This window comes from Myotis nattereri (assembly GCF_964212035.1).
Source record: "Myotis nattereri genome assembly, chromosome: 6".
NCBI lineage: Eukaryota > Metazoa > Chordata > Mammalia > Chiroptera > Vespertilionidae > Myotis > Myotis nattereri.
Window position 1 is genome coordinate 78,010,521 of NC_138081.1, and position 12,854 is coordinate 78,023,374.

At 36.2% G+C, this 12,854-nt stretch overlaps 1 protein-coding gene across 1 annotated transcript in view; it reads right to left on the minus strand.

The window, feature by feature from the left end:
- Window positions 1-12,854, minus strand: part of EYA4 (EYA transcriptional coactivator and phosphatase 4) — a 229,118-nt gene that overhangs the window by 88,512 nt on the left and 127,752 nt on the right. Inside the window, exon 3 of the mRNA XM_081093969.1 lies at window positions 11,785-11,834. Coding sequence (XP_080950095.1) covers window positions 11,785-11,834 — 50 coding nt within the window. The remainder of the gene's footprint in view (window positions 1-11,784; window positions 11,835-12,854) is intronic.

Here is a 12,854-nt window from a genome sequence, read left to right on the forward strand (position 1 = left end):
TTCCTTCTGTCCCTAGTGCTTCGTTAGGAATAATTTATATTTGCTCCAAATTAAAGGGTTTACAATCATAAAGGACAAATTATAACATAAATATGCTTGGTTTGACATTGAAAACAATTGCGCATGTGTGAATTATGCCCAGATAATCCACCAGCAGAGCAAGCTGATTCCCTGGGACACTGACCTGGATTTAGCATGACCTGGTGCGGGCAGAGCTGACCTGAGCTGGCACTGCTCTAACCAGGACAGGGAAAGACTGCAGCCCAAAGAGAAATACCATGTAGTGATGTTATACCTGAGAAGTATTCAATTAACTTTCACCTATGTGCTTTATGATTAATCTTCAAACAAATGCAATCTCCTGCATCCTATACCAATTGCATCGGCAATAACAACCCTGTTTAGGTTTCTAGTCTATGTACGCATTTCACCAGTTGCAACGGGGGACAAGATTTTATTAAATACAATTTTAGCTTGCAAACGGGACTATCAGGACTTTCTTTAGGAAACTAGCCTTTCCCATTTTACAGTGCACAATTTATCAAAGAAATGTCTACATTTTTAGTGAAATTCTGGACTCTGTAATTTATAATCTTCCCAAGTTTTCAAACAAATCGTCCGTAGCATGCATGCAAAAGGCGTTAATTTTAGGAGAGACCATTAAAATTTGAGGAGAGAAACACTTGTCAGACTGGGAAGTTCTAACTCCTATGACTGGCACTATCAACAGAAGAGCCAGCAGGGTAAAAGTAACATGAAAATGTGAAGAAAAAAGTAGCCACTGAATCAATCAGACTCACTAAATAGGCAGAAATGGAAACCTGACCTGAGAGTCACTCACTTAGGGAGAGTTCAGCCAACTGAGGCAGCTTCAATGTGGATGTGAAAATTCAATTTAATGAAAATCTATTACATAAAATTTCCTTTCCCATAAGAAAAGGGATAAGGTTATTTAAAAACTAAAAAACACAAAAAAATGCTTCAAATAAACTAGACTCAGCAACCCCTTCAGCCTCACCATACACACAGAATCAATTCACATGGTTTGTGAAACCAGTTTGGTCACTCCCAGGATTGCAGAGATGGAAAACAAGCATGCCTTTGCTATTCATTTGATTCTTAACCTGAAAACAAGGCCCACATTTTGCACTATACTCTCTGCTTTCCTTCTTTTTTTTTTTTTTTTTTTTTTTTTTTTTTTTAGCAGCCACTCAGCTATTTTAATTAAATGGGTCCTTAATGAATGACCATAGGGAAAAGGACACACAAAAGAATTCAATGTGAGAAATTCTGGAGTCTATCATATATGCAAGTATAGGAAATCAGTCCCAAAGACTTTCCAACCCTTGTTTATAGTACTGATAAACCATAAATCAAGAAGAGTTTATCAATATTTAAAAGCCAACTATTCCTAATAGTCTTCAAAGATCCTTAATTCCATTGCATAAAGAAAAAAAAAACTTCCTTGTGAAGTGAAATTCAATTTTATAAAAACTCATATGCCCTATGACCAAGAATTTGTTAGACAGAATGCATTGAATTGGAAATGAAATGGAAAGAATTAAAAAGCATTAAACATATAGGAACTTGGGAATAATTTTGAATCCACACATTGCTCTTCTTGCACTGTCAAGCAAAGGCCTTGAATTCCAGCTGTGGAGTTTATTGACTCTGTCTGTTATTGGGATGCAGACCCTGAATTGTTTTTCTGAGGTACTGATGGCTTGTGCTTTGCTGTCTATACTCTCCCGCGGATGCCCTTGTTCCAATGTCAAGTGTCTGTGAGAGCCATGACTGGGATTAATTGGTGCTTTTTCCAGCAACGCTGAGTGACTCATTCTGGACCCTGAGAAGGTTGGCTCTACTAGCCTCATATCAAAGTTGTTTCAGTCCATGAGGCATGTATGAACTTTTAGGGTACGTAATCAGGCATCTACTGGGTACCTGGGGAGTTTCTGAAAACATGCCAGGGAGTCTGGGCTTCTCACTGTGACTGGGGCTACTACTGAGATTTGGAAGAAGACAAGGGTGAACAGTCATGCAATGTGTTGGGCCCGTATAACAAAGAACTGACTTCCAAATCCCCCCCTGGGAGACACTGGTGGGTCATCTACACTCCTAGTCACGTTGTACACACACACCTCTTTTTATCTCTATACATAGTTATCATCAGTGCTTCTCTTTAAAGCAAACAACAAAATATAACAAGAAACCCTAGGGTAATTACTACCCCACGAGCACATATGAAACATTATGTTAAAGAACATGTAAAAGACCGTGTCTGAGCTACAGCAGCCTGTTTTCTCTCCCATGTGATGTCAGGCACCATCCTCCCTCCTAAAGCCTGCAGTCATCACACAACAGCTGCCGCCTGAAGGGTGTGGTGCATCTGCCTTGGTGTTCTGCCAGGCCACATTAATCATCTTTTTCCCAGGCACTACCATGATATCTACCATCCCTGTTAGTTGAGACTCTGGATGGTCCATCTAAAGAAGAATAAAAAAAAAAAATGAGAGAACGAGTAACATGGGGATATAAATTATAAAGGATTACATCACTTCATGTAATAAGACTGTGGGTGTTCCTGAAAAGATACTGTTATTTTAGAGAGGTATGGAATTTCTACGAATTAATCATATGACAGAACATAATAATCAAGCCTACAAAAACAGAGCAATTGTTCCCTAAATGAACTTTTGTGTCAAGCAGCGTTTTCACATATGGTGTTGCTTAAAGATAAAGGTATAACACTCTATCGTAAAAGCCATCCTAAGAAAGAAGAAAGGAACACAAAAGGAAAGGGGGAAAAGAGAATGAGGGAAGAATAGAGACTGATTGTTAAATTTCTATCTCAAAAAGTTTGATAATAATTATAATTAGAGTAACCATAAAATTTACTGGGCTTTCGTTAAAAGTAAAGAGTTTGTAAGCAGAGAGGACACTGGGACAGCAGGTATAGCTGGGACTGTATTTGGGGCAAGCTGGGATGCATAGTCACCTTTTTGCTGCAGTGAACTTAGAGGTGTCTCTTAGATTTGACCTCATTTACAAATGACATGAAAGCCTTATTAGTTATTATATGGCATACTGCAGTAAGAACAGTGTAGGTAAAGACTCATTTATTCATTCATATAATAAATTATTTGTTGCTTTCCTACTATGTGCCAGGTACTGTACCAGGCACCTAGACTAGATTTAAAAAATCCCAAAATGATCCAGTCATTCAGTTGCTCCTAATGGGAAAAATAAATAATTCTGCAAAGCCTCAGTTATCCATAACCTGCAAGAAATGATCATTAGGGTTTAGTCAAATTTTCTGGGTGGCTGAGATGTACATCACTATCAGCAATAGCACCTTTCATATGGAATCATTTTGTATAAAAATAATTCCAAAATGTGTTATGATGCTAAGCATAGTTTAACTTTTACTTTGAGAATCAAGGTGATCCATAATAATGAGAATCTTTACACTGAACTAGGCAGACCAATGCCCTCAGGGATTACGGAACCACAGAGGGCTTCTGGTGTTAATGCCAGAATAACCATGGGATTAAGCAATTTGTATTCTTACATTTCTGTTTGATTATTTTTCTTTTTCATTTTTTATTCTTAGACCATCACTTCTCAATACTACTGCTATGCCTGTTTGTAATAAGAGTGATTTAAATTCACCTAATATGTGGCATGTACTTCTCTAAAGTGTTTTCCAACTAGTTCTCCATTTAGTCCTTAAAACACCTCCATGGGATGATATGGTATTAGTCCCATTTTACAGACAATGAAATCTGAAGCGTAGAGGAGTGGTTTGCTCAGGGTCAGAGAGCTGGGAACTGAACTCAGTAGTCTCCCGGGTTTGCACACTATGTAGAGTTAGCATGCCCACATCCACTTTAATGAGCTAGGAACCTTTAGAATTATGTGTAAGGTAAAAGAAAATATCAGAGAGCCAAGCATGTGGGTTTGAGGCAATGAATTCCATGACACCTAGATTTGTCATCAGGCCTTTTTCTTTCTCTGTACTTCACAAATACGCCTATGTGGACGAACTGATAGACAACTCCGTTTGCCAAGTTTATGGAGCCTTAGAAATTAATTATAATTCAAATAAAAGCATTTTTACAATGCAAGAATATTCCAACTATTCTTAAGTTGGATATTTTCTTATTAAAAACTTAGAGTTTTTAAGAAAATTGAAGTTTAATTTTAGTTACATGAATTTTAAAAATATAAAGACAGTTATTTGGCACAGGAAGCATGCCAGAAAGACATCAAGTATCAGGTGATAGAAATTCATAAACACATGAACAAAGACTTCATTCACCCATTGGCTTACTGGAAAGCAAATGAGAACATTTTGTAGGTTGCTAAGACAACTGAGAAGTGATGATTTAAATGTGAGATAATGAGCAGAATCTCTGTACCTTTACAAATCAAATTTTTGGAATCCCTACTAAGCCCTCATCTACATTTATAACTAAAACCTTAAGAGCATTAATTAAGAAAGGGAAAAAAAACAGCTTTCAGGTGTTTGAGCTATGCTGGTGAAGAAGCCTGAAGCCTTCTGATCAGGAGAGAACCCTGGTTGGAGGATGTGTGTGATGTGGCAAAGAGGGGTGTTTCTGGCTGGATCAAGCCCATCTTGTAGCAGTGATGGATGAAGTGCCTTTCAAAGAATTACCAATAAGTCAAAAAATTATTGGCAACTGAAATAGTAGCTTTTTCTAGAATATTCCTATTTCAAATTTGAAACTCTGGGCTCATTCCTTTTAGCCACACTGTCCTCCCTACTCAAACACACCGGGGAGGCTTCCGCTGAAAGGCCTATGCACTGGCTCATTCCTGAGAGAATGCACTTCCCCAGCCCACTTCTTGACTTATTTCCTTTTTTCCTTCAAGTTTTTGCTTTAATATCATCCAATTTAAAATTACAACTTCTCCCCAGTACACTGCATCCTTGTTTTATTCCCTAGTACATACCATCTCCTAACGTACTCCATCACCATGTAAGCTCCTGTTTTACATCTATAAGTATCTTAAACATTCAGACATAGATGTCCAATAAATAGTAACTTGAAGGGCAAGAATAGTGTTCCTGTAATTAAACTGTTGGAAAGAAAACTGTGAGATCCTCTTGTTTCTTCCCACCTTAAGTTGACACAACATGAAGCGGGCCTCCCAACGCCTCTATGTTTCCATTCACACTGAGTCTAGAACTTTTCACTAAACATACCCCACATCCAGAAAAACCATAAGGATTTATTCAGCTTAGTAACTCCTAAGCAGACTATCAACCAATGAGGGATATACTCAGAGGCCTTCACTGCCTCCATTCATAATAATTTTACTTATCACTATGATGCAAAATAGAATCTTGTCTTAGCTCCTCGGGTCCTCTGAATGAAAGTCACAAAACAGATGCTACTTTATGTAATGTGTTACTATGACCAAATTAACTCAAAGCAGCTAACAGTCCCCAGAAAGACTGTTTCATATTATCACCCATAAAGACTTCAGAGAAACTCAGTTTACAAGAGGCTGACCAGAAACATGGCTATTCTCTGGAATTCATCACCAGTACATGTGGTGAAATCAAGCACTTTCTCCTATTTAGAGAATAATGCAAGCTGTCAGTAGGAAGAGGCCAGGTCCCACCCACTGCACCATGCTTATTTCAAGTCAAATCTATTGTTTCATCCTCTATATACATTCGTTCTCAATACAAAAAAAATTAAAAATATATGATGTAGAAGATTGAGAAAATGTACTTAAAGCATGAAAAAAGTTGTGTCTAATGCCTCCCCAAATAACCACAATTTGCTCAGTCTCTCAGGCCTTTTAAATACATCTCATACCTGGTTTCTCTGCCTCCAGGCACCAAGGCCATGGCTAATCTGTCATCACAAGTTCAATTTTAATCAGAAACCCACTGGTGACCTCCCAATGCTTACAAAGACAGGTTGCCAAAACTTAGAGTTTGGACTCCAAGTTATTGTATTTATTTGATATATTTGAGAATTTGTTTTTTTTTTTTAAAAAAGGAAGTCCATGCCTAGATGCTTATTTTGGCAAAACTGTCTTTAGAAAGGTCAATAACGTAAGCTGCAGTATGAAGTGCATTCATCAGATAACCATTTAACAACTGGATTAATCACAGGAAATGGAGGAAGCAATTTACATTTGGGTTGGTAACTGGAAGCAGAAGAGAAGACTGGGTCCACTGAACAGCAACTTGTCAGCCTGGCGATAGGGACAGGGAGGTAAAAAATTGGTAGGTTCACAGAAGTGAATGGAGCTTCTCTTCCTTTAAGTTTGGCTGTCACTCCACTTAAAGATCTCTCAAGCTATCTCTACTTTGCAGCTCTTAGTTTATAGATTTCTGATGTATGAAATCAAGCTCCTAGTCTTCCTATTAGTGAAATGGATAACCACTGAGTTATATCTAATTAGGGAGTGGGAGAATGATGCATGCTGGATTATATAAAATGAAAGACTGGGGGAAGGGGTTTTGAATATAACAGACCAGTTATATATTCTGGGCAGAAATAAAACGTAGATGGCATTTTTTGGGTTATCTGCTCAGTATCTTGGAAGTTCTTCTCAGCCCTGCTTCATATACTCCCAAGGGGTGGTTCCTGAAAGCCATGTTTCTGTTTTGTGAATCTGTCTTTCTAATACCATTAACCTTCCCTGGAAATGCTCTCAAAATTGGGAAGAGAAAAATAAACTTCTAACAAGATGCAGGTCAACTAAACCATTTTATATAGCGATTGAGTTTTCAAGCATCTTTCTCTTCAAATCCTGAAACACAAAAATTAGATTGCATTCTTAGAATACTTATCTATTAATCATCCATCATGTTCAGGGGAAGGTTACCTTATAACTTGAAAAAGCTGGTTTTAAACAACTACAAGGAATGAATTATTATTTTGTATTGTGATTAATAATTTTCTGGGTTATTTAGTCCAAAAGAGAGTCATTGCTAGTAATATGACTAAGCCCCCAAAATGCTATATAATCCTATGGACTGTATAGCTAGATTGTGTTACTGAGAATACCTAATTTTATTGGTATTATGTCCTGAAATTTTCAAGATTGAGAACATGCAACCTGGTAGTAATACTTTCTCAGGCTTCTAGGAATAGAATATTGGGCTAGATGTACCTCCGATCTGACACAGTGAAATACTATATATGTTTTTACTGGTATAAAAAAATACGGCATTTAATTTTTAACCAAAAATTATATGCAGATAAACAGTTCTGAATTCTGGAAGCATGCAATAATTACTATCAAATAAACACTTGTAACTTAACATGTGAATTATAACATTGTTAAATCATAATTATTTACATAAGATGAATAAATTGTATTTTTAAAGTTTTACCCATAGACACTGAACAGATAATCTTCCTGAGACTCATGGAACTACTAGGATGTTAAACAGAGATTCATTCCAAATGCTGGAGAGTCTCCTGCATTTCTCTTGATAATTGTAAAGTTAGGATAGACTAGGGTAAAGTTAGGATGGCCATGGCTTTGCTGATTTCAGGCAATCATTAAGTTCTCAGCAAACCCAATTTCTTTAACCTATAAAGTGGAGAAGAGTTCACCTCCACCATCACCTACAGAACCATCTTACACTCTAGATGGAAAAACTATCATCTTAGCTCATACGCACCATCGTACTTTCTAAATTTTAATACTCTCCCTTAGATTCCCTTATTGTAATCTGCTATTGGTAGTGTGACGGAGTTTAAAACAAAAATTGCCTGACTTGAGTTTTATTTTCTTTCTATATTCTTGATCTCATCATGAGGAAATTGCTCCACTAATTAGTGGCCCCAAAAGGAAAAAAGTAAAGAATAATGCAACTTCATCCAATAAGATCACCAAAGAAATCATTCTAATATTATGGAGACTATTTTAACAAATAAACACTCTATGATTATTTGCCAAGAATGCAATTAAAGAATAAAATGAATTATTTTCTCACTTGCTATCAGAAATAAAAAGGACTGAAAGCAAAAGAATATAAAAAATGTGGGGCTCAAAGAAACATCTGCTATTAACTTCACTTGTCCAGGAGCTGTCTGTTACAGTAAAATTAAATAAGATCAATGTATGTTCAGTGATGACTCAAAGGAGGCACACATCTACACCAATAAATTCACCATGAATATAGACAAAATCAGCATAATATATTTCCGTTTATGTTGTAAGATGGTCTACCTAGTAACAAACAATTTTAAGGTATGGTCAAGTATTTTATGGTTAACAGTTTTAGGAACAAAGGCCAACAATACTAGATTCTGGGTATGGCAAACGACACAGAGAAAAGTAAACGAAGAAACATTGAGAAATGCCACTTTTCCATGTAGCACATTATAGGCCTTTTCATATGACACCAAGTTCAATACAGTTTTAGGAACCTGAGAAAACACTCTCCCTATCGTCTGACTTTCAGTGTGTACACACAAGTTATTTCTAAGGAGATATTTTTACCTTATTTACATTGAATTGGTTTGTAAATTCTCTTTCTCCCCATCTGCAGCTCAAGCATTTCCTTCCCAAGAAAGAATTAAGGCCAAGCAAGACAAAGAATTTGCTGATACACATATGTCACTCCAAGAATTTTCCTGACAAAGTCTCCACACCCAATTTAATTACTTCCCTACTGTAAAAACACTTTCCATCTGTATTCATTCTAATCTTTTCAAATCCAAAACCAACATACTATAAAGTGAGCTAAATGAGTGACATGAGCGTTAGGTTCCAAGTGAGGCAGCACTTTATAAGGCAGTGCGTCTGCAGCCGGCATGCATTTTATGCTGATGCAGTATTTCATTTGGAGCTCAGTTCTTTACTTCGTATTTTGTTAGAATAGAATTATCTAGCCTTAGGCTTTTAAATCTCTATCGGAATCTCTCATATTATTCTCTCTCTCTCTCTCTCTCTCTCTCTCTCTCTCTCTCTCTCTCTCTTTCTCCCCTCCCCTCCCCTCCAATCCCCTCCCCTCCCCTCTCCTCTCCTCTCCTCTCCATCCTTCCCTCTAGCATGGGAAGGGAGAGGGAAAGAGGGGGAGAGGGAGAGAATATCTGAATATTTGTGGTTTTTGATGACCATAAAAGAATCTAGTCATATATGCATATAATAAAGTAATGTTGTCTATAATAAAGGCATTTTGGTGTGGGGTGTTTTCTGATAGGTTATTAAAAACTGAACCTTAGTACATGCATATAATAAATACTGTGTGGGGCATTTCTTTTTATACTAGTATATATTTTTATTGATTTCAGAGAGGAAGAGAGAGAAAAATTAATGATGAGAGAGAATCATTGATCAGCTGACTCCTGCACGCCCCACACTGGAGATCAAGCCTGCAACCTGGGCATGTGCCCTGACCGGGAATCAAACCATGACCTCCTGGTTGAAGCTCAACCACTGGGCCACACTGGCTGGGCTGGACAGTTGACTATTCAGTAAGTTATTGTATGCTTTTTGTGCAGAATGTTTGTTAGCATATTTTATTCTCTTCTTGGTATTCCATCATTGCATTAATTAAGTGCTAGTTTTGGCACTTCAATACCTAATACCTATGACTAACAGAGAATCTAAGAATAGTCACATCTTTATTTTACAGACACTTTTAGGCTTTGCAGACTGTTCCCTGCACCAGAAGTTAAGAGAGGAGACTATCCATTATCAAAATGACTGGGCAATTTTGAACCAGTAAGTGATTCTAGATCATTTTGAAGGTCTTTCTACCTTGGATGTGAATAAGTAAGGATTGTTGTTGTTTTTTTGATATCACAAAGTATTAGAGTCTTTAGAAATTGATTTGTCCAATTTTACCCATTTATATCACAGATTAGGAAACTTTTAGAAGCAGCTAATCCATGGTAACTGACTACTGGTTTCCAGGAAGTCAAGCTACTTTTCAATTAATATATAATATATAATTTATTATACATTAATATGTTAATATAATACATTAAATATTAAATATGATATATTATAAAACAATAAAATACATTTTAGGTAGTCTTTTTAAAATAGTAATTATTTGCCTTAAAAATCAAATTGTACTTTTAAGGCCATATGAACTGAGATTTACTAGATAAAAGAAAATAATCTAATTCTAGGTTTAAATACACTGAGCTCTAAACTCTATTTCTTCTCTGACTTATTTACATCAATTGTGAATACAATCAGTTTGGTGGCTTGCTTCATTTACTGAAGCACAACATTATCTGTCCAAAAATCCTGAGTGGCTTGAGGGTAAAAATATTTGATATGAAATATTAATAAGAATGGTGGTATTGTTCTGTTTTTCTTAGTAATCCTCAAGACCAGCTGCTTGCAAAAATTATTGAATTACTTAAATAACAAGCCATAGGTAGGTCACTCATAGATATCAGTGAAATGCTTCAGTAGGAAATATCCACACATCCTGGAATTACTGCTTTGTAGGAAACCATGTAATAGTTAATCCATTTCCTACTGCTCCAATAAGCTAAAACTATTTGGTTCTCTTTTGATACCTAATTATAAAAAAAAGATCAAATGTCATAAATTTTATAGCAGATTATATATTTAATGATCCAAAAGAAAAGAATATATATAATCATTTTAATATAAAATGTATAGGAATTAATTATAGAAATGTCATAGTGCATAAAGCAAAAGAAAAGTTACTCAAATAGTAAATGGACTGTACAAATATGTACTTCCCATCCAAAAAGAATATATGGCAGTTATTAGCACATTACCTAGAGCTATATTGTTTTATTATACCAAGAAAATCTCTGTGTACATCAGATGTTGGAACAAGTAGGATAAAATAAACAGACCCATCTCACCATTAAATATAAATTTCTTAATGCAATAGGTTATGGTATACCATTAATATCATATTAAGGATATGTGTTTATTATAGCAATGTATTTGCAGTACTTTCCCCTATCTATTTAAAATTGAGACCCTGGATCTAAAAATGAAAATGTGTAGGTCTGAAAAAATCCGTTGGGCATGTAGTGACTTGACCATTTTCATTCATTATTTATACAGGCTCCAAATAACCAAAAAGAGAATTAAATTATATTTTTCCAATTTGACAGCATCCACAAAATCTAGCAATGATTGAAAAGAAAAAGAAATACTGTGGGTGTTTTTATATATATATATATATAAACATAGACTTGAAACTTATTCAGTTTGTGGCGAAATTTCAGATGTCAATACATGAAAGGAGGTTGGTAAGAAAAATGAAGATGAATGTAAAATAATGAATGCCAAGGGAAGATATTTTCAAGTATTTCTAGAGATGTTTCTGCTATTATTCTTTAAAGCTGACTTTAATCATTGTTGTCTTGTATATTAATATTATGATTAACTAGAGGCCCAGTGCACGAAATTTGTTCACGGGTAGGGTCCCTAGGCCTGGCCAGTGATCAGGGCTGATCTAGGGGCAACCAGGGGTGGGGCCCCGCTGGCACCCGCCTTGGCTGGCCTGGCGCCCCCTGCTGCCACTGCTGGTCAGGGCCTGCAGGCTGGGGGAAGCTCCTGTGTTGAGCGTCTGCCCCTAGTGGTCAGTGTGCATTATAGCAACTGGTTGTTCGGTCATTCGGTCGATTTGCATATTAGGCTTTCATTATATAGGATGGTACCCTAGCCAGTCAATTTCCAGACAGATAAGTTCTTTAAGAAACTCAGTTTTTCAAATCACAGCTGTATCTGGAAAATTGCAATATTTCTTAGAAAATCTTGGCCTCCATTTTACTGTACCTGGAATTCTGAGGTTCTGAAACATCTGATTCTGTGCAGGTTTTCTTTACCTGTAAGAAAAGAGCTCTAGTTATTCTCATATGAAAATATAACTTCCTCGTTCAGGTTCACACACTTGTTAAACTTAAAGTGGATACAGCTCTGCTCACCAAGATCTCTATAAACTACTCCCCACATTTTACAGCAGCAGCATGCAGTACTAAATAGTGTATTTCATTATTTTTCCCATGAACAGCTGCCAAAGGCACTTCCCTAGACTCCATTAGTATATAAAATGTTCAGCTAAAATAGCCCAGGACTAGTTCAATGAGGAACAAAGAAACCAAAGAACCAGGAACTAGAAAGCCATACTGTTCCCAATTCACTAAGAAATGTTTTTCAATCGATACTGCTTCTGTCTCCCACTAAAACACACAATAATAAACAGAAGGTTCTGGGGGCAAAGCACAGTGTTAGCTAAAACACTCATACATTAATTTTCATTTTCTCAATCCAGTGGCTGTATGTTCTCAGCATATTAATTAAGTTTCCACATTGCTCTCCGGCTTCTCACATATATTTGCAGTATATTTTTGCAGACTATAGTTCAACTTTGTGGTATTTAACCCACAAAAGGTAAAGAATGAAAATAACTTTTACTTCGAGGACTTGCTATCCATTTCTATACAATAGAGTGCAATAGATTTTCTCAAATAAGATAAAGCACAAATCCATTGCCCTTCACAATTTAACTGCAATCACGGTTACGTATGTTTGATTATTTTTATGGTCTCAATGGTATATTGTATGCAAAACAAACTCAATTTCAAAAATCCTTTAGTGAACCTGAAGCATTAACAACATACATTTCCAAGTCCACTGTCATATATTCTGGGTGTCTATATTGCCATGGTCTATTTATGTAACTACAAAATCCAAGGCATTTTAAATTCGGGTGTGTAGCTTGAAAGTGTACATAAGTATATTGAATGTACACTATGGGTATAAACTGCAGTTAAAGTATGTTTTGAATTTTAAAGATACAGCATTGTCTTTGTAGCACACGAATCTTTTCTCCTCTGATTAGAAGA